Source organism: Oratosquilla oratoria, chromosome 30, assembly GCF_046742065.1.
Source record: "Oratosquilla oratoria isolate Oo_2021 chromosome 30, ASM4674206v1, whole genome shotgun sequence".
In the NCBI taxonomy this organism is placed as follows: Eukaryota; Metazoa; Arthropoda; class Malacostraca; order Stomatopoda; family Squillidae; genus Oratosquilla; species Oratosquilla oratoria.
Genome location: NC_134806.1, coordinates 9603853 through 9630588, shown reverse-complemented (window position 1 = coordinate 9630588; position 26736 = coordinate 9603853). Strand labels below are relative to the sequence as shown.

At 39.5% G+C, this 26736-nt stretch overlaps 1 protein-coding gene across 4 annotated transcripts in view; it reads right to left on the bottom strand.

Moving 5' to 3' along the window:
* Positions 1-26736, bottom strand: part of LOC143041011 (armadillo repeat-containing protein 8-like) — a 108107-nt gene that overhangs the window by 60317 nt on the left and 21054 nt on the right. For all 4 annotated transcript variants that reach the window (XM_076212556.1, XM_076212555.1, XM_076212557.1 and 1 more), the window contains exons 3-10: positions 16257-16471; positions 15509-15705; positions 14062-14186; positions 5744-5942; positions 5497-5571; positions 5203-5325; positions 2676-2918; positions 868-984 (exon numbers count right to left, since the gene is read on the bottom strand). In XM_076212556.1, the coding sequence (XP_076068671.1) occupies positions 868-984; positions 2676-2918; positions 5203-5325; positions 5497-5571; positions 5744-5942; positions 14062-14186; positions 15509-15705; positions 16257-16471 (1294 nt within the window). The remainder of the gene's footprint in view (positions 1-867; positions 985-2675; positions 2919-5202; positions 5326-5496; positions 5572-5743; positions 5943-14061; positions 14187-15508; positions 15706-16256; positions 16472-26736) is intronic.

Below are 26736 nucleotides of genomic sequence, written 5' to 3'. Positions count from 1 at the left end.
GAAAAAGGATTTGGGAGATAGGGTTGATGAAAGAATATTAGGATGGTTTGGACACATGGAAAGAATGAGTGAAGAAAGGCTAGTAAAAGAGGTATGGAAGGCAGATGTGGAAGGAGTGAACATGAGGGGACGTCCTAGGATGAGGTGGATGGATGGGGTGAAGGGGGCTTTGGGGAAGAGGGGAATGTCTGTTGAGGAAGGAAGGGAGAGGACGGAAGACAGAGGTGAGTGGAGAATGGTTGTATATGGATGATGTTGTGACTGCATGAGGAGGAATGGGCGGGGAAGTGGGGGGTGGGGTAGTATGCGTGAGTAAATTTTGACGCAGCCCGAAGGGATTTCTCCCCGTCCTCGCCTTATATGCAAAGGGGGACGGAGAGGGGGGGTCGCCGATTAAATGAAGTGGCCTCGCTGTGGATGTACTGTGTCTTGCGACACTGCTTCTGACCCAGGGCGGTGGGCAGGGTGCAGGGATGACCCGTCCTCCAGGAGGTGCTCAGATGAGAGGAAGGGTGGGAGGGGTGTGGAGTGTATTTAGGGATGAAATGGGTGGGAGTGTTTTTATGCCTTTCCTTTTTTGGCTACCTCCCTTGGAAGGGGGAAAAAGCCTTGGTATATGTATGTATGTATGTATGCAACAAAAAAGGCATTAAATAAAAATTTATTTTGTCCCTATCAATAAAAAAATTCTTTTCTTTTTTGTTTTGCTAATTTTTGTTATCTGATAAGTCAGTTTCATAAATGGATGAACCTGACTAAAAATGTAAGACATGATGACCATAATTTATGCTGTTGGCAATTGGTTTATAGGTGAAAAAATGATTGACTCTTGTGGTGGATATCAATGGTATATTATGAAATGCTTACCTTGGAAGGTGAAAATTCAAGAAGTAGGTTACATAATGTCGACGAAGCCATGGAAACCAATTCTTCTGAGACGGAGGATTTTAGTACTGCCATGAGGGGTTTCCACACTAAATGGTCCTTTAATACAAAGAACGTCTTTATCACATTTTAAAGTATTAAAAATATTTTCATCAAATACAACCTCTACATAACTAAATTATTGGAAATATAACCTAGTTTTGTTTGACAGATGCATTCTGAATCTATCAGATGTCTGAAATTGATGTTTTACATGGTTACTTTTTGAAATGACACAGGCAAACTATTTCAGTTGACAGGTTTGAATAAAATCAGAAATTCTCATCTATATACATAAAGAGAGAAGTAACTTACATCAGGAGGCACTTATCAGTTTAGACAGCCAAGGCAAATGGTGGCAATAATAATAATCTATCCCAGCTGTGATTGTTACACTAGGAGGCACATAGTTGCAGCACATCTCCTAGTGTAAGCTCCTGATCTTCTATCAATCTATATCTCATAGGGAGATAGCCAGCCAAGGCACACACCCACTCCCACCCATTCCAAGGAGTAGTTTCAACACGATTCAACAACAACAACAACAACAACAATAGTTCTATCTATATACCAAGGGCTTTTTTTCTCCTTTACCAGGAAGGTAGCCAGTCAAAAGGCATATATCCACCCCCACCCATTCCATTCCCAATCACCACCCTTTCCTCCCTCCTATGTTAGCTCTTCATAGAAGACAGGTCATCACTGTATCTTGCCCACTGCCCTGGGTCAGAAGCAATGCAGCAAGACACAGCACATCCACAGCAAGGCCACTTCACTTGATCAGTATTCCCTCTCAATGACAACAATAATAATAATAATTATTGTTGCCATGACTTTCACGGACTAGAAATTTACACTGTCAAAATTGGCTTGAAATTATTAATTTTTTATTCTACTTCATTTATCTATTTCCTCTTTTAAGGTTAATGCATCTGTACTGATACTTATTTCTTTATATCCTTCTGGAACCATGTCTTTGTCCGTTTTTATCCATAACCTCTGGTCATTCTCCAATCCAAAATAATTTTCTGTCAAGTTTGTTTATCCATTTCACTGTTCTTGTAACCACAACTTAGAGCAGTTACATTAACTCTCTGGAAAGATATGGAAGGGGGGGTGGAGGAAAGGCACCCTCTGATTAACTGGGAGAAATAATGAAGCCTTTTTCATCTAAAGTAAAGTGCCGTAGACCTTAGGTAATGGTGCCACAATTAAGTTGGAGGCCATATTTCTGTGCATCTTTTTCTGTTGATGCATTAAATCACTCCCTTAAATGCCAGGAGTCCATGCAACAGGTGTATTGATCCAGGGTGCAATTTGTCTACCCACTATATTCCACACAAGAATGGTAAATCCAACAGTGGTGATCATGTAAAGTCTATGAGGAAGTGACTAGAATGTACAGCATTCATTATTTTTGCCTTCTGGAGTGGCTGGTAATTATGAACCAAGTTACCTTGTGACTCAAGAGAATTTGCACAATTCTGATACTTAAGAACCTTGAATATTTCATGCTACTCATAAGAGATAATTGTATCCTATAGCAATCCTTTGCAATATTCCATGACATCTATGGTTTTCAGTACATTTCTGAGGAAAATTATTATGGCTTTCCATATCCACAAAAAACCACTAGCCAAGGGCAGGCTATCTAAGAGCAATACAAGGTCTTAACTCTATTTCAGTTCCTAAATAAACAATGTAAAGATAAAAATTAGTTCTAAAAACATACCAAGACTTTAAGCACCTACCTGGAAAGTAGTTCGAAGTGTATGTACTGATCGAGAGAGAGAATGGAGACACCTGACAGCTGCCAATTGTACAGGTGGACTAGCTGATGCAAGTGAATTGACAATTGTTTCCATCAAACCCTCAGTTTCAATCACACGCTGCCGTATTACCTCATCATTAGCACCCAATGAAGCATACACCTTTAGAGCTGCTTCCTTCATTAACTCACTCCATAAGGTGGAACCATCATACTGGCGACTGGTCTATGAAAAAAAATAAAAAATAAAAAAAAATAAATAAATAAATAAAATAAAATAGAATAAAATAAAATCAACATATAAAAATATCACACATTGGCATACAAAACTAGAAAGAAAACAAAATTACACATTTCTCTGGCACTTTTACATTTTTCTTTTCTATATATACAATTTCCCCATCTGGGGTATTGGCTGCATGTTATTCCTCATCTGGGATATTGACTGTATGTTATTGTGGAGTTAAAAGCTGCTCAGTTGCATGCAACTGATACTTTAGGGTCTATATGGGGTGCCCCTATGGATCAGAGCCACACATCATTTTGTCTGTGATAGAGGAAATATCTAATCATAGAGAAATGATGATACTTTATTATTTTCAAACTGTCCCTCCTTTATGCTGTCCCCCACTCTTAATACAGTGAGTCCTCGTTATACGGTACATATGCGTTCCTGAAAACCTTACCGCAAATTTGAATTACTGTATACCGAACCCAAGTTTCGACTTATTGCAGACGTACCTTCTCCCTGCTCTTTCCTCTTCAAAATATCTAATTTTACCTCCAAAACACGAGCGGATACCGTACCTGTGAATTTTTCTTACCGTAAATAGAATCGAGGGTAGTAATTACCAAATACAGTCGAACCTCGAAAGCCCGGACTCCGAATGCCCGGACCCTCGTATGACCGGTCGAAATGAACAAAGGGCCGACTTTTCAAGCAAAGTTCCCTATTTGTCCGGTAGGTGGCAGCGACGGGTGTACACGTGTACTCAAACCCGGCCTAGTCAAGCTGCCACCAGGGCTGCCGTTTCATAGAATTTTGTACCAAAACGTAGTAAAATAGCGGCATGTGGCAACTGCACAAGGACATGAGGAAATTTGTTCTACATATCAGCGGGCCGTTAAAAACATTCAAAAACTCAAACTTTTGTTTAAAAATCATAGAACTACTTATTAAATAATAAATGGTACATCAAAATATGACTTTTATTGGTAATTGTGTTACATACATATACATACATATACCAAGGCTTTTTCCCCCTTACAAGGGGGGTAGCCAAAAAGAAAAAGGCATAAAATCATTCCCACCCATTCCATCCCTGAATACACTCCACACCCCTCCACCCTCCCTCTTATCTTAGCTAAGATAAGAGGGAGGTAGTTGTGTTACTTTTAAAATATTATACCCCAAAAGATACGTTTTTACCGTCTAGAAAATTTTTTACGCTAAAGTTTCAGCTTTCTTTTAGCGATAATAATATAAAAAATATTTTTTATATCTTACTGAATATGTTAGGGCATGGGGGCCTTATATACATCCAAGAATAAAAAACTAGAACCAACATTTTGTCAAAGTTTGACAAGTATATCTTGCTATGAAGGTCTGCACACACCCGAGAAAAATGTATGCCCCGGTATGGCAACACTCCCATTCTACACGGCAGTGTAGAAAACGCGGCAACCGTGGCCGCCACCACTGTCCTGTATGCATACCTTCTGATATTTACAGTGTACATAATACAAAATACAGTACAGTGCACTGTATATACAGTACATTTACATGCCTGTATTACAGTTATTATTACAGAATTATTAGTATTATAGTATTATTACAGTATTGTTACTATTACAGTGTTAGAGTATTATTCTTATGTGTTTCTATGCCATATCATACATTACCTATACGTATACCGCTACGAAAATCTACGGGTGTTAGGGCGATATTTTCGATGACCGGACTTTTGGCATGACCGGACCACCCTTCCCCCCAATTAGTCCGGGCTTTCGAGGTTCGACTGTACTGTAATACAGGCATGTAAATGTAACTGTGAATTTACCGGATAAAGATTTACCGTATAAGGAGGACTCACTGTATCAATATACCGAAGGCTTCTCCCCTTTACAAGGGAAGTAGCCAAATCAAAGGTACACACCCAATCCCATCTACCACCCATTGTTTCCCTCTCATCTTAGCTCCTCATGGAAGAAGGGTCATCCCTGTTTCCTGCCCACTGCCCAGGTCAGAAACAATATAGCAAGACACAGCACATTCACAGTAAGGCCATTTCACTCACATGTTGACCCTCTTTCTCTGTCCTCTCATGCAGAAATTAGAGAAGACAGGGAGAAATCCCTTCAGACTATGTCAAAATATCATTCACACACAGCCCCCCCCCCATCCCCCACTCTCTCCCTTTCTTGCTCAACAGTCATAGAAAAGGGAGAAGATGGGGAGAACCACTATCATAAAAGTATTAGCATGAAAATTACCAATTCCAGAAACTTACAATTGGAGAGGCACAGAAATCAACTGGGGGAAGTGCTGGACCAGCTTGACATTTGAGGTAGTCAGTCAAGGTCTGAATAAGGTGATCTGTCATAGCGGCTGTGTGCTGAAGCTCTGTGCTTATCTGGTTACAAAAAACAAAATTATTATTTTTCTTCCCATCATCTATCAATAAATTTTGCTATTATTAATTTTATTAAAGAAGATGATAACCAACAGTGGTTATGTAATTACCAAAACTCAACAAAAACTTGTATTTACTGCACTACCAATGCTGTACATGTTGAAAACTCACTTCAGTAAGATATGCAAGTGTATTTCCTGCTTCAACTCTTTCCCATACTTCCCTGTCTCTACGACACATTCTTACCTGGAATTGAATAAAACATCTTTCCATTGGATAAAAGAATTACAAAAAATAATGCATAAATTCCAAGTAAACAATTTAATTCTAGCAATTCGATATTTATTTATATACCAAGGGGCTCTTCCTCCTTATAATGGAGGTAGCCAATGTATCAATAATATATGTAATTCCTTACAAGACACTGTAGAGTTTTGAAGACAATTTTGGGATCATCAGCAGACAAAGCCCCTGCACGGTGAAGGAAGGTGAGGCACACTGCTGCTGCCAATTGCATATCCCGAGCTTTGTCTCGAGACATTAGACCAACAAGCAAATCAGGAACTGCTTTTCCACCATAACTTCTGGTTGCAATTGTTACAGACACTCTCTCATTACTGGAACAATAAAAAACTTTTTGAAGCCATTACACTACTTTAGTAATAATATAATTGACATAAATTCAAAGATCACTCCACTAGCACACTACTCACAAACATTACTCATTACTGCAGTAATGAGCAACTTCTTGAAGCTATTACACCACATACATACATATACCAATGGCTTATTACCCCTTACAAGGGAGGTAGCCAAAGTCAAAGGTATAAATCCACTCCTACCTATCTCATCCCCACATACTCCACTCCCATTTACCACCCCTCCCTCCCTCTTTTCTTAGCTCTTCCTGTATGACAGATCATCCCTGCATCTCACCCACTGCCCTGGGTCAGAAGCAATGTAGCAAGACACAGCACATCCACAGCAAGGCTGCTTCATTTAATTGATGACACCCCCCTCTCCATCCCCTCATGCAGAAAAAGAGAAGATGGGGAGAAATCCCTTTGGGTTGCATCCAAATATCATTCACACATACTCCCCCTCTCACCCAATCCCCCACCCACCCCCTTTCATGCATCACAGCATCATTCATACACAACCATTCTCCACTCACCCCTTTCTTCTGTCTTCTCCCTTCCTTCCTCAACAGACACTCCCTTATTACCCAATGCCCCTTTTACCCCATCCATCCATCTCATCCTTGGTCAACCCCTCATGTTCATTCCTTCCATCTCTGCCTTCCACACCACTTTTACAAATGTTTCTTCATTCATTCTTTCCATTTGTCCAAACCATCCTAATACTCTTTCATCAACCCTATCTCCCAACTCCCTTTTTACCCCTGCTCTCCTCCTCACATCCTCTTCTCTCATTCTATCCAACCTAGTAACCCCCATCTTCCCAGGCATTTCATCTCAAACATAATTAAACTCTTCCTCTCTTATGTTCCATGTTTCTGCCTTATACAGTACTGTCAACACAATCACTCTTTCATACAATCTCCTCTTAGCATCCATTCCCAAATGTCTATTTCTCATTACACTTTTTAATCCCTCAATGCATTTACTTGCTTCTCTCAATCTACATTCTACCTCCACCTCCACTCCTTCCTTTCTTGTTACATTCACCCCCAAGTATCTATAGCTATCCACTTCCTCTAGTCTCTCTCCCTTAATACTCACAATTTGATTCCATCCTCTCCCCTAGTACATCTCATCATTTTAATTTTACCCACATTTATCTTCAACTTCCTTCTTTCACACACCTTTCTAAACTCTGCCACTAACTTCCTTAATCCCTCCTCTTATCCTGCTACAAGTGCCATGTCATCAGCAAACAACAGCTGGCTTATCTCCCATTTTTCTCTATTTTATTTACCCATCTCCAATCCCCAGCCCATTACCCTTGCATTTACTTCTTGCACCACCCCATCCATATAAAAGTTGAACAGCCAAGGCAACATAACACATGCCTGGTGAAGTCTCACCTTTACCTCAAATCACTCACTCTCTCCATTTCTGATTCTAACATAGGCTCTACTACTCTCGTAAAAACTCTTGACTGCTCTTTACAGCTTTCCTCCTATCCCATATTTCTGCAATACCTCCCAGAGTGCCTTCCTATCTACCCTGTCATAAGCATTTTCCAAATCTATAAAGGTCCAAAAAACATCCTCACCTTTTCCTAAAACTTTCTCACATTCATTCTGATAAAAAATCTGATCCACACAAAAAAATTGTAGTGGAGAGTTGATGGTGGAGATGTGTCTAGAAAGAGAGCTAATGATAGCAAATACAGTGTTTAGGAAGAAAGTCAAGTACACATGGGAGAGGGTGGTGGATGAAAGGGTGGTAGATAGGGCATTAATGGATTTTATAATGGTTACCAGGAGAATAATAGGAAGAGTTAAGGATGTACATGTTCTAAGTGGAGAGAGTGAGGGAATATCAGATAATTTTTTGGTGGAGGGTAAGTTGAGAATGGAGAAAGAGGAAAAGGACAGAAGGTAGGGAGGTGTTTAAAGTAAACTGCTTAAATGAGAAAAGTAGGAGTAGGAGTACAAGAAGCTGAGAGAGGAATGGGAGGGAGAGAAGGATGGAGTAGAACTAGGAGTGGAGGAGGAAATAGAAGGAAGGGTAGTGAGTGGTGGGATGAGGAAGCAAAGGTTGTAGAAGAGAAGAAGCAAGCATTCACAGATTGGTTACAAAATAGGACAAATTATATGAGAGGTACAAAGAAAAGAGAAAAGAATTATAGCACAAGATAAAGGAGGCAAAGAAGAGAGCAGATGTGAAATGGGGTAAAAGTATGACAGAAAATTTTGAAAGTAATAAAAAGATGTTTTGGAAAAAAAATAGGAAGAGAAGGCAAGTCAAGTAGAAAAGGTAAAAGGTGCAAATAGAGAGATAATTGGAAGAGATGGCAGTAAGAGGAAGATAGGCAGAGTATTTTAGCAAGTAGCTAAATGTGAAGGAAGACAGGGAAGGAAAGGTAGTTACAATGTTAAGTCCTAAGAAAATGACAGTGAGTAAAATGGAGGATAAGGAAAGATGAGATGAAAGCAGTTATCAAAATGATGAGAGCAGGTAAGGCACCTGGGTTGGATGGGTGTCATGCAAAATGTCTAAAAAAGGGAGGTACAGTGATGGTGGACTGGCTGGTGAGGTTATTAAATATTTGTTTAACCCCTTCCATACGGTGCCGCACACGTAGGCGTCATGGACTTAGATCTCGGTGGCAGCAGCCAATGCCAGCCGTACGACGTGTCGTAATAATACTCGCATCATAAAATATAGTCACCGCTTATATCGATCGTTCTCTCTTCACCCGTGAATTTTGATAACCATAGAAAATGCGATTACAAAAGAATTAGAAAGAATGTCATTATGGAGGGGCGACTACAATAAATATAATCAAGACGCCGATATGGCAGCCTCGCGAATACACTCGCTCCCCATGACGCCTACGTGTGCGGCACCGTATGGAAGGGGTTAAGAGAGGGTAAAGTATTAGAGGACTGGAGGAGTGCTTGTATAGTGCCACTTTATAGGGGAAAGGGGGACAAGTGTGAGTGTGGTAGTTTCAGAGGGATCAGTTTGTTAATTGTAGTTGGGAAGGCTTATGGGAGGGTTTTAATTGAGAACATTAGGAGAGGAACAGAGGGAGTAATTAGTGACAAACAGTGTGGGTTTAGGAAAGGTAGGGCTTGTGTGGATCAGATTTTTACAACCAATGGGTATATTATTAATCTAGAACAAGGGACACAGTTCAATGCCCTGATACTTACCTACACATTCAGCATCAAATTTAGTTTTACTACTGATATGAGAAATATATGGATAGTCTTTTGCATTTGCAGCACTGGGAATATTATTCATGTTATTCATATAGTACCATATATGTTCTTGTTTTGCAATTCTGTGACAAAAGCAGTTATGTGCTAAAATAAAGGTAAAAATTCCATTTACTTTTCTATATTGAATCCCACTCTTTAACAGTGGGTCCATCAAAGCATATAAATGAAAATTACTTTCGTACTTTACAAATCTGTGACAGAAATTCGTTATATTACATCATATTGACAGTTTAGACATGGTCAAAAAGGATGGAAATTGTGAAAATTACAATTCACTGCACAGTTATGCACAAAAACAGTGGCAGTTTTGAGTTTAGATTCATTGATATACATCATAAAGTTGGCGACCACTATTCTCAACTTTTGTAGCAGATTTTGGTGAAATAAAAATGCTGATAAAAATGTAAGAAAACTTCAGGATGACGGAAAAACAAATTCAATCAATTTATTTAGATATAATCTAAAAGTTAATTAGGAAAATTTGATTTTGAAAATTGTATGTGCTTATCCTTTAAAGAGCAAAGTACATACATACATATACCAATGTCTTTTAACCCCTTACAAAGGAGGTCCCTGTCTGGGGTATTGGCTGCATGTTGTTATGGCAAAGTAGCACCCCTATGGACCAGAGCCACACATCATTTTTTCTGTGATAGAGGAGGACTTCTATCACATAGAAATGATGAAACTTTTATTATACTGCTACTGTCCTTCCATTATGCTGTCCCCCAACCCCTTGTTGCTGTCCTGTACCATTTCTCTGAATTTCATTTCCTTGTTTCGCCTACCCTGTGGTGGGGGGAAAAGAATGCTGCCACAAAGTATTCCCACTTGGATCATAAGGGGCGAGAAAACTGGGACAGGGATTGGGATCAGGCATCCTTCTCAGCTGTAGCCCCACAGGGGACATTCCTAAAAAAAGTAAAGGCATAAGAGGGTCTAGCAGTTTTCCAACTAGCACCCTAAGGTTTGGGACTTTTAATGTGCGTGGATGTGGTACAGATGAGAGTAAAAGGGAAGAGATAGGTAGTATGTTTGTGAGAAAGATGGATGTGTTGGCTTTGAGTGAAACTAAGATGAGAGGGAAGGGTGAGTGTGAGTTTGGGAGTGTAGTTGGGAGGTTCTCAGAAGTGAAGAGAGGGTGAGGGAGAGAAGGGGTGGCTATACTAGTAAGTGAAGAGATAGGTAAACATGTAGTGGAGTGGAAGGAGGTTTCTACGAGGTCAATGTGGGTGAAGGTGAAACTGGGAAAGGAGATGTGGGTCTTTGTAAGTGTAAATGGGCCTGGTTGTGAGAAGAGTGTAGAAGAAAGGGAGGCTTTTTGGATAGATTTAAATGAGTACATAGAGGGATGAGGGAGGAGCATCAATGTAGTAGTATTGGGAGACCTTAATGCTAGGGTAGGAAATGTACCAATTGACGGAATGGTTGTGAGATGTGGAGTTCCAGGAAAGATTCGTAGTGGAGAGTTGATGGTGGAGATGTATCTAGTAAAAGAGTTGATGATAGCAAATACAGCGTTTCGGAAGAAAGTCAAGCATAAGTACACATGGGAGAGGGAGGTGGATGGAAGGGTGGTAGATAGAGCATTAATGGACTATGTAGTGGTAGATAGGAGTATAACAGGAAGAGTAAAGGATGTACATGTTCTAAAGGGGGAGAGTGGAGGAAAGATAATTATTTGGTGTAAGGTAAGTTGAGAGTGGAGGATAGATGGAGAAAGAGGAAAAGGACAAAAGGTGAGGAAGTGCTTAGGGTGAACTCTTTAAATGAGCAGTAAAGGAGAAGGTGTACAGGAAGAAGCTGAGAGAGGAGTGGGAGGGAGTGAGGGATAGAGTAGAACTAGGAGTGGATGAGGAATGGGGATGGTTCAAGGAGGGGGTCATAAAGTGTGCAAAGATGGTGTGTGGAACAAGAAGGATGGGAGGGAATAGAAGGAAGGGTAGTGAGTGGTGGGATGAGGAAACAAAGAAGGTTGTAGAAGAGAAGAAGCGAGCTTTCACAGATTGGTTACATAATAGGATAAGGGAGTCATATGAGAGGTACAAAGAAAAGAAAAGAGAAGTAAAGCAAAAGGTAAAGGAGGCAAAGAGGAGAACAGATGTGAAGTGGGGTAAGAGTATGATAGAAAATTTTGAAAGTAATAAAAAGATGCTTTAGAAAGAAATTAAGAGAGGAAGAGGAGGCAAATCAAGTAGAGAAGAAAAGGTAAAAGGTGCAGATGGTGAGATGATAATGGAAGAGGAGGCAGTAAGGGGAAGATGGGCAAAGTATTTTAGGGAGTTGCTAAATGTGAAGGAGGATAGGGAGGGAAAGATAGTTGAGTGGGAAGTGCTAAGAAAATGACCGTGATGAGCGAGGAAAATGGAGGAGAAATAAGGAAGGATGAAGTGAAGGCAGTTGTTAAGATGATGAGAGCAGGTGAGGCACCTGGTCTGGATGGATGCCATGCAGAATGTCTAAAAAAAGGAGGTACAGTGATGGTGGACTGGCTAGTAAGGCTATTTAATGTTTGTTGGAGAGAGGGTAGAGTGCCAGAGGACTGGAGGAGTGCCTGTACAGTTCCACTCTACAAGGTAAAAGGGGATAAGTGTGAGTGTAGTAGTTTCAGAGGGATTAGCTTGTTAACCCATTCAACTCCGATGACAAGATGTCTTGTCATTTGGTCAAATAAAACAAAAAATCATAAAACACCAAAATGTTTGATCAAACACCAGAAAAATATGACGTCAATCCTCGCTTCGCTCGCAGCGAAGCGAGGACTGACGTCATATTTTTCTGGTGTTTGATCAAACATTTTGGTGTTTTATGATTTTTTGTTTTATTTGACCAAATGACAAGACATCTTGTCATCGGAGTTGAATGGGTTAAGAGTAGTTGGGAAGGCTTATGGGAGGATCTTGATTGAGAGGATTAGGAGAGGAACAGAGGGAGTAATTGGTGAGGAACAGTGTGGATTTAGGACGGGTAGAGGTTCCGTAGATCAGATTTTTGTGGTAAGACAGATATGTGAGAAAGCTATGGGAAAAGGTAAGGATGTTTTTTGAGCCTTTATGGAACTGGAAAAGGCTTATGACAGGGTAGACAGGAAGGCACTGTGGGAGGTTTTGTTGATATACAGGATAGGAGGAAAGCTTTTAGGAGCTGTCAGAAGCTTTTATGAGAGTAGCAGAGCATGTGCTAGGATTAGAAATGGAGAGAGTGAGTGGTTCGAGGTAAAGGTGGGACTTCGTCAGGGATGTGTTATGTCGCCCTGGCTGTTCAACTTATATATGGATGGGGTAGTGCGAGAGGTAAATGCAAGGGTAGTGGGTCAGGGATTGGAGATGGTTAAAGAAAATGGAGAAAAGTAGGAGGTGAGCCAGCTGTTATTTGCTGATGACACTGTGCTTGTAGCAGGATCTTAGGAGGGATTGAGGAAGTTAGTGACAGAGTTTGGGAGAGTGGGTGAAAGAAGAGAGTTGAAGATAAATGTGGGTAAAAGTAAGGTCTATTTCTCATTACACTTTTTAATCCACCAAGGCATTTACTCGCTTCTCTCAATCTACATTCTACCTCCACCCCCACTCCTCCCTTTCCTGTCACATTCGCACCCACCCCCACCCAGCCTACTCCCATTCATCACCCATTTCCCTTTCCCCCTTATAAAGAGAGAATGTTATCAAAGGTGAGTGCAATTATGGAATCCTTTACAAGAGTGGGTGGGGGATGGGAGGTGAGGGAGTATGTGTGAAAAAATAATTTGACGGAACCTGAAGGGATTTCTCCCCGTCTTCTCATTTTCTGCATGAAGGGACAGAGAGTGGGGTCACCGATTTAATGAAGCAGCCTTGCTGTGGATGTGCTGTCTTGTGACACTGCTTCTGACCCAGGGCAGTGGGCAAGATGCAGGGATGACCCATCATCCAAGAGGAACCAAGATAAGAGGGAGGGAAGGGGTTGAATGGGAGTGGAATATATGGAGGATGGAATGGGTAGGAGTGGATTTTACATTTTTTTTTTTTTTGGCTACCTCCCTTGTAAAGGAGAAAAACCCTTTGGTATATGTATGTACAAGATAAATGTCATACTGAATTATTTTACCACAGCTGGGCAAGTTCCTCGGTACATTCCGATTTAGTTTGGCCGCGGTTACCCCTCCCAAATTATTAAAGCATTATAGGTGCCAGTATAGTATGTGGCCTATGAAATTTTTCTTTGGTATAGTATGTGACCTACTGGACTTTTATTTCAGTATGAACCTGTCTCTTAAGCTTTAATAGTTTGGGAGCACTAACCACGGCCAAACTGAAGTGGAATGCACCAAGGAATATGCCCAGCTCTGGATTTTACCACCATTAGACTTGAAATCCCATTAATACCTTTGGCACTCAATCCCCAGACTGGTCTCAAAATCTGTATCAGCTTCAACTATTTTTCCTCAATTTCAATTTTGTAAAATCCTTATAACTAGTGATTGCTCCTCTCAGCTGGTAGGAGAATAAGGTGGATACCAACTATGAGTTGTCAAGCTCTCTTTTATGTAACGAGGAAGAATGATGAAGCTTATAGTCTGGGCCTAGTCTAGTGACAGCAAGCCAACTAGTTAGGGCTGCAGCTCCATACAGAGATGAGGGCATTAATAAAATTTTAACACAAAGAGCTAGGGAGACAATTATCTCTAATGTCTGTGTCTCAAAGGATCACTTTATGGAAGCTCTCATTGTTGATACCACTCTTATATTTCACATCTATAATAAATTATAAAAAATTGTATTAAACTTTTGTTTGTAACCCTCTATAAGAAAAAACTTTGATAGAAACATTTTCCATGTTCTTACTTGTGACACATAGCAGCAAGACAATGAAGAGCAGGCAGTTGTACCCGAGACACTGGGGAACACAGCATGCATGCAACAAGTTCTGCTCCACCTGCTTCCAACAACAGTTGCTGCTGCTCACTTGTCTGACAAAGATGTTTCAATTTCAGTATTAAAATGGCCAATGCAAATGAAAAAAACATTGTTTCAGTGGCAATAAATACCATATTTGATGGCACATATGGCACAATCCCCTCCCCTGAAATTATATGTCACAACTGTTCATGTACTGAGTGCCTGCAGCATACGTTGTATGCAGCAATTTAAAAAATTTGCCAAAGCATTATGTCAAGGGTCAAATCTGTGGTAATGACCAAGTAGCCCTATCCATTGGCTATAAAAGGCACCAAAAAAAAAAAAAAAAAAATTATTGACAAAAAATCGGCCTTTAGGATGTAATTTAGGCAATTCTGGTGTACAAAATGAAGTATGAGAAGGTAAAGTTATACTTTGACAGTTAGGCAGGTGCTATTTAGTACGTATTCAGACATAAAGAACTGGCAATTTCTCACTGCCAATTTTTGTAATAAAAGTGTAATACAATAAGAAACATCACAATCACCTATCCTCCACGAAATGATAAAAAAAAGATAGCAAAAAATCAATTTACCACATAACAAAGTGATAAATATTTGCCAAAAAATCCACACAAACTATTTATAAACACATTTTCTGTGTCAGACAATTATGGGTGACTGTACATTGACTTGAAACATCATAAATATCAAATTCCTTCACTCTCTGAAATTCTAATGAAGTTTCCCCCAAAAAATACAACGGACGTTCTCATTCAACCTGCGTGAGGAGCAAAGAAAAGTCTACAGATTTTCTACCAAACTTTCGCATGCCTATCTCGACAAAATCAACCCAGTTTCTCCACTTCTAGGCTAAGGTGAATCAAAATAAGCATGATTTGTTGGTTTTACATAATTTTGAGTTTATTTAAGTAAAAGAAAAAGAAAAAATATTGCAGGGGGGGAATATAAACAACATTTGTCTGGCAATGTATGGGTTAATCTGTTGTTCTGTTTTGACTTTATGATTGAATACCTAATATATTTCAGTAAATATGAATTTCTAATATGTGCGAAACTTTCTTTTTCTGAATATTCCTAGTTAGAGAGGAAGGGGGACATTTTGTATGCCATCAAATACAGTAATCATAAAAAAGTATTACTCTATTATAAATAAGAAACATCCATCACTTACCTTGTTTGTCAAGCAATATCCACTGTACTCTGTTTATGAATATGGAGACATTGGTGATGATGACAATGAAGAAGTAAATGAAGTAGAGAAGTAATAGGATGGAAGGGAAAAAAAAAAAAAAAAAAAAAAAAAAATTAAAAGAATATATAAATAAATAAATAAAGTAACTTTACAATTCCAAAATAGCTTTGACAGATACCTTACATGCATGTGCCAGAATATTGGCAACACACTCCTGGTTGCTAGTTGGGTGGTAACCATACTGTATCAATGTTGTAAGCAATTTGTGGTCCCAGTTAGGTACTGGGGCACAACCTTGTCTGTACACAGAACGTAGGCAACACAAAACCATCTGAGTGTATGCATTCCAGCCACAGCTTGCCCCTGCTTCAAGTTCTGTAATAAAGTTTGTAATTCATTTGAAATTACAAGAATCTTATATTCACATCTGTACAAACATTACATACATACATATACCAAAGGCTTTTTCCCCCTTACATGGGGGGTAGCCAAAAAGAAAAAGGCATAGAAACCACTCCCACCCATTCCATTCCCCACATATTCCACTCCCCTCCACCCTCCCTCTTATCTTAGCACCTCCTGGATGACAGGTCATCCCTGCATCTCACCCACTGCCCTGGGTCAGAAGCAGTGTCGCAAGACATAGCACATCCACAGCAAGGTCACTTCATAAATTAGGCGACCCCCCCTCTCCGTCCCCTCATGCAGAAAAGGAGAAGACGGGGAGAAATCCCTTTGGGCTGCGTCAAATTTTTTCTCATACATACTTCCTCACCACCCATCCCCCACCCACTCCCCCTCATGCATCACAGCATCATCCATACAAAACCCTTCTCCATTCACCCCTACCTTCTGTCCTCTCCCGTCCTTCCTCAACAGACATTCCTCTACACATTACATTTTGAAAAGATTTTCCTCTTACTTACGCTGCCAAAGGATGGGCAAAAGTCCAGCCTGGACCAAAGCTGTTGCATGTTCAGGCAACCCTTTAGCCAGAGAATTGAGCACAGTAGCAACTTCTGTCTTAAGGTTCAAATCCGAGTCTTGTTGAGTGAGAAGCTGTAGAAGGCGTGTGACTATACCTTGTTCTATAATGGAACCCTTTTCACGCACACTACCAATAACAGCAAATTTCAACTCGCTGTAAACATCAGAAAAATATAAATTAATTTTTCCATTGGTTGAAGAAGTGTCTTTTTTCCCTGATCTCTTAAAAGAATGAATTATGTATTGTAATCTAATACAGTGCTATAGCACTCATAGCAACATGAGCTGTTACCTTTAGTTTCATTCACAGCAAACCTGAGACTCCAAAGTGCAGTCACCAGGTGTTAACTCTCCTTTTATGATAAAAAGCCATTTTGGGTTTAGTCCAAAGATATTTTAGGGCTAAGTGTCCCAATTCAAGAAACAAAAATGACACTTTACCCAACCCACATTCACTAATTGTGTAACATTAAGGGGAAAACAATACACAACATATGTGTGGACTAAAACACTATTACACACCACCATACATTATTAAAAAAAATGAATAAATAAATAAATACATACATACATAACCAGTGTTTTTTCCCCCTTACAAGGGAGGTAGCCAAAAAGAAAAAGGCATAAAAACCATTCCCACCCATTCCATCCCTAACTACCACTCCCCTCTTATCTTGGCACCTCCTGGATGATGGGTCATCCCTGCATCTTGTCCACTGCCCTGGGTCAGAGGTAGTGTCGCAAGACACAGCACATCCACAGCAAGGCCACTTCATTAAATCAGCGACCCCCCTCTCCGTCCCCTCATGCAGAAAAGGAGAAGACGGGGAGAAATCCCTTCGGGCTGTGTCAAAATTTTCTCACACATACTACCTCACCCCCTATCCCCCCACCCATTCCACCTCATGCATCACAACATCATCCATATACAACCATTCTCCATTCACCCCTGTCTTCTGTCCTCTCCCGTCCTTCCTCAACAGACATTCCCCTCTTCCCCAAAGCCCCTTTCACCCCATCCATCTCATCCTAGGTTGCCCCCTCATGTTCACTCCCTCCACATCTGCCTTCCATACCTCTTTTACTAGTCTTTCTTCACTCATTCTTTCCATGTGTCCAAACCATCCCAACACTCTTTCATCCACCCATCTCCCAACTCCCTTACCACCTCTGTTCTCCTCCTCATCTCCTCATTTCTCACTCTATCCAGCATAGTAACCCCCATCATACTTCTCAGACACCTCATCTCAAACACATTCAAACTCCTTCTCTCTTCCTCTCTTATGTTCCATGTTTCTGCCCCATACAGTGCTGTTGGCACAATCACTCCTTCATATAGTCTCCTCTTAGCATCCATTCCCAAATGTCTATTCCTCATTACACTTTTTAATCCAAGGCATTTACTTGCTTCTCTCAATCTCCATTCTACCTCCACCTCCACTCCACCCTTTCCTGCCACATTCGCAACCAAGTATCTAAAACTAACCACTTCCTCCAGTCGCTCTCCCTTAACGCTCACTTCCATACTGCTGCCACTTTCACCCCTTGTACATCTCATCACCTTACTTTTACCCACATTTATCTTCAACTTTCTTTTTTCACACACTTTCCCTAACTCTGTCACCAACTTCCTCAATCCCTCCTCTGATCCTGCTATAAGCGCAGTGTCGTCTGCAAACAACAGCTGGCTCACCTCTCACTTTTCTCCATTTTCTTGAACCATCTCCAATAAATAAAATAATCAATAAAATAAAATAAAAGACACAGAAGAAAATGGAAATATATATATATATATATATATATAATATAATTTATATATATATACATATATATATATATATATATATATACACACATGTATATATATATACAGGTTGTCGTCGACTTACGACCGAGTTCGGTTCCGACAGACAGGTCGTAAGTCGATCTGGACGCAAGTCGGACTTTATATATATACAGTATATATTACCCTTTATATATTATTTTTGTTACTGTATATATATTGCATATTTTGCATACTGAAATAATCTTAGCATCTTTGAACTATGTTTTATAGTATTTATAACCTTTTCATAATTTTATCTGATTTTCTTTGGGAAACGTAGCTTAGGCCTAAGCATACTGAATAAAATCCTATCATCTCTGACCTATGATACTAGATACTGTATTTTTTAACATTTTTATTATATTACCACCAGACTTTCTTTAGGAAACGTATGCATACTGAATAAAATCGTATCATCTTTGAGCTGCGTTCTTTATTCATTAACTTTTTTATAATTTTCATTCGGAAACGTAGCCTAGGCCAACGCATACTGAATAAAGTCCTGTCATCTTTGACCTACAAATACTTTTTTGTTTGTTAAATTAAAATCACTGCAAGGCACAATTAGGAAAATTTCTATTTCAAAACATTCTTTTCGTTTACGTAGTATACCGAAAATATCGTTATCGACAATAGACTAGGCATAAACAAAGTTTACTGTTACATTTTATAATCGCAACACATAAAAATACAAAATGCTGTACCGAACATATTATTGACAACAGACTAAGCATAAAAAATTTACTGTTACATTTTATTAATTGCAAAACATATAAAAAATACAAAATGTAAGGTAAAATTTTATTTAAAAACAAATTCTTTTCGTTTACGTACTGTACCGAACATATTTTATCGGCAACAAACTAGCCTAGGCATAAAAAAAAAAAGTTTTGCTGTTACATTTTATTAATTGCAAAATATATGAAAATAAAAAATGCAATGCAAAATTAGGAAACCTTTTACTTCAAACAAACAAAATGAAAGAATATTTAGCTGGCTGAGATGCTGACGCTGCCGGCAGCCTGCCAATACTATCGTACTTGCGTCTCGCGGCGTGCAAAGTAATTGTACTGCACTGCCAGGCATAACATTACAATTCTGTTACTCTATTAAATGTTAAATATTATTGCACTATCTCGTGGTCGTAAAGTCGATCAGTCGTAAGTCGCATAGGTCGTAAGTCGACGACTACCTGTATATATATACACATGTATATATATATATATATATATATATATACAGACGCTCCTCAACTTACATTTTAGTTACGTTCCAAACGGCCGAACATAACGTGAAAATGAACGTAAGTTGTTACTGTACGTTCCAGTAATGTATGACCGTTCATACTGTACTATACTGTACATCCATAAATTCTATTACCGTATCTTATAAAACACCCCTAAATCATTAATTATAAACATAACATTGTAAAATAATAACATTAATTTCAAATAAATTAAATTCAAGCAACATAAAGTGAGATGGTGGAGAAGTCAAGGCACATTCAGTCTGTCGTTTGTGCCATGTAAACAAGGGACGCAGCATCATGCGTAAGTATCGTTTCAACATCTCGTACTACAGAGAGCGCGCTAAACTAAAAAATTCACAAAAAAAAATTACAATTAGTTTTTTACAGTCAGTTCAAACGTAAAATCGAAAAAATGTAAAACGAATAAACGTAAGTAGAGGAGCGTCTGTACATATATATATATTACAGGTGAAAAATGTAATCACACATGTCAATCACGTTAAAAACCACTGTTGGAGTAGAAAAGACTGGAGACGGGGAATCTATTTTGATTGCAAACTGCAATCCTCTACTGAAGAGGATTGCAGTTTGCAATCGAAATATATAGATTCCCCGTCTCCACTCTTTTCTACTCCAACAGTGGTTTTTAACATGATATACATATATATATATATATATATATACACACACACACACACGATAGTCGAAGTGACAGCGAAGATTGGAACTCCAGAAAAAAATTAATATTCGTGGATCTCAACAATGAGGTTGTATTAGTAGGGAAGGGGAAAGCTCATGGTGTAATGGGAAGGTGAAGAAAAAGGAGAAGAGGAGGGATTACTGAGAAAAATGGAAGGAAATGAGGAAGAGGACAAACGGGCCCCGGACATCAGGAGGAATGTCAACAAAAGATGCGCAGACGACAGAGGTGAAGTCAAAGAGATTAGTAAAAATGTAAAAATTAGAAATATAGAGAAGAGCAGCACAATGGAAGGTGGAGACAATTATTCTATGGATTTAATGAAGGAGGAGATGACCTCCATAGAAAAAGAGGTAAGTGGTTGGAAAAAGGTTCAGGAAAATAACAAAATTGAATTTAGGGATATAGTGAAACAACAAATGAAGGAACACACTAAGGACACAGTTATTAAAGTGATGAGAGAGAAGGACAATATAGTAAGAGACTTAGCAGATAAAATGAAATGTATAATTATGTTAAGACTGGAAGAGAAACATGATCCACATAGGGCTACAAGAGTAGGAGAGGAAAAAGAAAGAGTGAACAGAGTACTAAAAATATTTCAAGAAGGTGAACAGGAAATAGGGAAAGAAATTGAAGAAATATATAGGCTTGGGAAATACAATATAGATAAGACCTGACTAATTAAGGTTAAATTCAGGTCACAAACAACAGCAGAGAATGTATTATCAAAAACAGGAAAACAAGCAGAAAGTGATCAGTGCAAACAGGTATGGATAAAAAGAGATGAATAAAGATGAAAGAGAGGAAGAGAAAACAAAAAGAATCAAAGCTAGGGGGAAAAAATGAGAACAGAACAGAGTCTGACAAAGAGAAATTCTATTGGATAGTGGATATGAAAGTGAGGAAATGGTTCATAGGAGAGAAAAACAGAAGGGAAACAGAGAACAGGATGGAGGTAACAGAAAATTAATAGTGTCCTTCACAAATACAGATGGATTAATAACAGGCTTGAATGAATTGAATGATTACCTGATGGAAAAGGAACCTGACATAATGGGAATTGTAGAGACAAAATTGAAAGGTCCATTACCATCCAACAGTGTAGGACATGGTGCATATAGTTATTGGATTAGAAACAGAGAAGTTGTTGTTGTTGTTGTCGTTCCCTAGACTGTCTGTCTGAGCAGTCCCATCTCCCCAAGGAATGCCACAGCCGAAACTGGGTTTTCCCACAAATCCTTTATAGAGTGTATGTTGTGTTGTTTGCGTGCATGATTGTGTATAATGCAGTCTTCCATTATGTGTTGTATGGTATGGGGTGAAGTGTTACATCCTGGGCAGCTGTTCACAATGCGGTCATCCAGCCTCTTCTGGTAGCTTAGAAGTGCTGGGTGGTGGCCGCACCACAGTCTGGCCAGGTGGACTCTGTCCATTTGTGGGAGAGAGGATTCAGAAGGGTGGATATCAGAGGGTCTGGCATGCAGCAGTGTGTTGTCTTTCAGTGTGTTAATGGAGCGGTGAGTGATATGATTATGAATATGTTTCCGGAGGCTGGTATTTAGTGGTTGTGGAGGAAGAGAAGAGAGTATCTGTGTGTAATACAGGTCTTTGGGTGTTGTTTTAATGTTTCTTGGTGTGTGTGGGTGTTCTGCTATGTAGTGTAGCGGGTGTGATGTGTTTGTGGTGGCTGCAGCAAGTGTTTGTGTGCCTCTCATGTCGAGGTGGTCCTTGACTTTGAGGACTTTTGTTTCATGGTGTAAATGGTCTGTAGGTGTTGTATTTGTGCAGCCTGTAATTGTTTTTAGGGCTTTGTTTTGTATGATTTGAAGGGTGTTGTGGTGTGTCTCACTGAGATTAGGAGCCCATGCAGGACTCGCATAATTCATCACTGAGCGTATGCATTGTTTGTATATTGTTGTATTAGTTTCTTTGTTTTGTCCAAATGTTGTTCCAGTGATTGACTTAAGTGCGTTAAGTCTAGGTATGCATTTGTTTTTTATGTTTGTGATGTGTTGTTTGAAAGACATGGATGTATCGTATGTTACACCAAGAATTTTCGGTGTGTTTGTGTGTGGTATTAGAGTGTTGTTGATGTCAAGATGAGGTATGTATTTGTGTTCTTTTGTCCAGTTGGTGAGAAGTGTTGCTGTAGATTTGGTTGGAGCTATTTTGAGTCTGTTTGTGATGAACCATGTGTTGAGTGTATCAAGGTATGGCTGGATTATTTCTGCAGCTTTGTCTGTGTTACGATGTGTGCATGTGATTGTTATGTCGTCTGCGTAGGAAGAGATTTGTATTTCTGAGGTGTCTGGTGTGGGTAAGTCATGCATGTATAGATTAAAGAGGGTGGGGGATAGAACAAAGCCCTGTGGTACTCCATTCTTAATGTTTCTTATGTGCAATGATTGGCCATTATATGACACATAAGCATTCCTACCTGCCAGATAATTGGCCAGCCATCTTTTGGTGTTATTGTGCATGTCTGTGTTATATATCTTATTTGTTAGGTTGTGGTGGGGGATAGCATCAAAAGCTTTACTAATGTCTAATGTTATAAGAAGTGTTCTGTGGTGGGGCCTATCTGAATTGATGCCATCTAAAATTCTTTGTGTGAGGTTTATCAGAAGTGTGTTTGTGGAGTGTAGTGGCCTACAACCGAGTTGTGAGTCAGCAAGGGGAATATGTGGTGTGACAAGTTGAAGTATTAGGCATTCAATGACTTTAGAGGGGGTGAAGAGAAGTGTGATTGGGCGGTGTGATGTTGGGATTGTTGGGTCTTTGTTCGGTTTTGGAATGGTGATTATTTTACCATGCTTCCAGATGTCGGGTATAGTGTTGTGTGAATAGCTGTAGTTTGCAATGTTTGTGAGTGCGTGTATACCTTGTGGTCCAATGTGTTTTAGGTGGATGTTACTTATGTTATCAGGGCCACAGGCAGATGAGTGCTTGAGATTATGTATTATGTGTTTTGTCTGACTGTCTATGAAGGGTGTATAGTCTGAGTCTGTGGGAAAGTCTTTCTTACGTCGAATAGTGCATCGGTCATCAGGGTGAGAAGTGAGATGGCTTGTCTGTGCAAAATGATTTATGAGTGTGTTTGCTTGTTGTCTGTTTGAGGGTAGATTGTCTGTTGTTGTGATTATTGCTGCGTGAGAGCGTGTTGTGTTACTGTTGGATAGTGTAATGCTGTTGAGTGTTTTGTACAATTTGCTGGTGTTTGTTTTGTGATCAAGTGTATTTATAAAGTTTTGCCAATTTTGTGTTTTTTGTTTGTGTATTTTATTGGCAATCACAGTGTTTAGTGTTTGTATTTGGTCTGCTATGTTTTGAGGGATAGGTGTGGGGGTATTGTATTTAAGCGTGTCTCGTTGTCTGATGAGGCCTTGGATTTCTGGTGTGAAGTTGGGGTTGTGTGATTTTCTGTTGCCTCTAGGGATGTATCTCTTGTCTGCGTTTTGTATGATTGTATTAAAAGTGTGCACAGCATTGTTTATGTTTGTGATTGGTGTACTGTTAAGTGTTTCAAAATGTTGTTCTGTCTCTTCAGTAAAAGCTTCCCATTTAGCTCTCTTGTAATTGGTGTACGTGTGTCTGTGGCCAACTGGGGTGCATCTTGTTTTGGTGGTGATGATGATTGGAAGGTGGTCAGAACCAAGGGTTCCGACCATTCTCCATGATGTTGTTGGGGTTAGGCAGGGGGAGCAAAACGTGATATCAGGAGAGGAGGGAGTGTAGAGGGCTTGGTGTGGGATATATGTATGATTATGTGTGTTGTTCATGATAGTCAATGAGTCAAACTGAGTCTGTATATCAAGCCCTCTGTCTGTGTCAGGGTTGTCGACATACCAGGCAGACGACTTGGCGTTGAAGTCACCACCCATGATCAGGTTGGGGATTGAGGCTAGTTGGCTAAATTGAGGCCTGAAGGTGTTTGGAACTGTGGGGGATGATTGGGGGGGAATGTACATGTTAACTATTGTCAGTGTTGATTTGTTGCCTGTGCGGATTCGAATGGATTGGATTTCTGTAGTGTTATCTGTGGTAGGGAGGAGAATTTTGGTTGTGGCACTAGTGTCTACAAAACAGATGGAGTGGTGGATGAGGGTGATGAGTCCATTGCCGTTGGTCTGTTCTTGTCTGATGGTGGTGCAATTATGAAATGATGGTGTTTTGTGTGTCTTAGTTTTGTTTCTTGTATATCTGCAATGTGTATGTTGTGTTGTTTAAGAAAGTGTTCGAGTTCATGTTTTTTCGTGTTAATACCATCAATGTTGTGTTGTAATATGTTGATGTTGTGTGTTCTGTATGTGTTGTATGTTGCTGTTTGGGGTTGAGGTTGGGGTGTTAATGGGGAAGGTATAGGATCTGGGTTAGAGGGGAACAAAGGAAGGGGAGTACTGATTGGGGATAAGGGCAAAGGGAAATTGGGAGTGGGTAAGGGTGCTGGCTGTGGTTGGGGAGGTGGGAGTGGGGTTACTGGAAGGCAGGTAGAACATTTCCAAGTGTTTGTGTATTGGTTTGTGTCAGCAAGTGTTGTACAAGTGAGGTGGGCCCAGTTTTTGCACATATTGGAGTGAACTGAGCCCTCTGTCTGTCTGCTCGAAGTAATGGGTTTAGAGCATGTTGGGCATGTGTATTTTGTGGTGGGCCCAGGATTGCTCTCTACATCTCCGGCTAAAAGTAGAAGAAGAGGGGTGATCGCTGGAAAATCACCCCTTGGTGCAGAAAAAACATAACATTGCATGTTGAGAAAAAGGATTGTGGTACTCCCCAAGGCAGTCGTAGCTCCTCTTGGGGATTGGTGCCACCTGTGTAGAGCCGGTGGCCAGGGCTGGTTGCCGCCGTTTGGCCCCCAACTCTTGGGGTTGGGGGGTGGTCCAACGACGTAAACGCTGCGGCTCCAGGACCGAAACAGAGAAGTAAAACAAGGTGGTGGAGTTATGTTCCTGACTAAGAAGGATATAAATGTGAGGAATGTTACATATGGAAAGAATAGAGTGGAAATGATCATGATGGAAATAGAGGACAGGGACAAGAAGAGCAGGAAGTTTGTGGTAAATTATGTGCCTCCTAAAACGTGGGAAGAGAGAGAACACAAGAATATGTTAGAAGACATATGGATAACACTAAATAAGATAATGGAAGATGGAAGAATAATTATAATGGGTCACTTTAATTGCAAAGAAATCTGCTGGGAAGAAATGACAGTGAAGGGTGGAGATGACCTATGATTATAGAATATACAATGACACAATGGATACAAGAGAATACTAGGTACAGAAATGAGGAAAAGCCATTGAGACAAGACCTAATAATCAAATCAGAACCTGAAATAGTGGACAAGATTGAATATAAGACACCACTAAGTAAAAGTGACCACATAATAGTAGAACTGGAACTAAATGAAGAAAAATACACGAGAAAAAATGAACAATAATAAAAAAAAAAAAAGTAAACTAGGATAGGATAGACAAAGAGGAACAACAGTAGAAGAGAAATGGAAAATTTTGACAACAATTTATAAGGAAGGAGTGGAAAACTGTCCCAAGACAAAAACAAGAAAAAGGATATGTAAAATGTTGGTACAACAAAAAATGTAGAGAGTTAAAAGATAATAGGGATAATGCTTGGATAAAATGGAGGAAAGACAAAAAAAAAAAAAAAATGGAAAATAGATTATAGAATTTACTGATTATAGAAAGACAAAATATGTACAAGTGCGTAGAGAAGAAAAGAGAAAACATGAAAAGGATGTCATAGAAAAATGTAAAGATCAACCAAAACTATTCTATAGATTTGTAAACAACAGACTGAAAAACAAACAAGAATTAGTGAAACTATGACAAGGAGGAATAGAATACACAGAGGAAATAGAAATGGCAGAATTATGAACAAGCATTTTAAATCAGTGTTTTCAAGGCAGAACATACAACTGAGAGATGACGAGTGGGAGGGGAAAGTCCCCCCTATGAAAGAGATAGAAGTAACAAGAAATGAAATAATGAATCACTTGAGTAATCTCGATGTCAGAAAATTGCATGGTCCAGATGAAATGGCAAACTGGATTTTGAAAGAATGCAGGGATAAACTATCAGACAAAACAGATAGTCTAATAAGCAGTTCATTGAAAGAAGGAAAAGTTCCAGAAGATTGGAAAAGAGCAAATATAGTACCAATATATAAGGGGGGAACAAAGAAGACCCTACAAACTATAGACTGGTCTCTCTTACAAGTACGGTAGCAAAAATTTGTGAAAGAATGATCAAAATTAGATGGGTAAAGCATTTGGAAAAAAACAATGTACTAAATCCGAGGCAGTTTGGATTTAGACAAGGAAGATCATGTGTCACAAACCTGATGTGTTTCTATTCAAGACTAATAGATATAATACAGGAAAGAGATGGATGGGCTGATTGTGCATTTCTAGACCTGAAAAAAGCTTTTGATAAGGTGCCACATAAGAAATTGCTAAAGAAATTAGAAACTGTAGGAGGAATACAGGGCAAACTACTTAAGTGGATGGAAGACTTCTTGCATGAAAGAAAAATGAGAGTGGTGATAAGAGACAAACATTCCAATTGGGATGAGGTGATTAGTGGAGTTCCACAAGGAACAGTACTGGCCCCAATAATGTTTGCTATA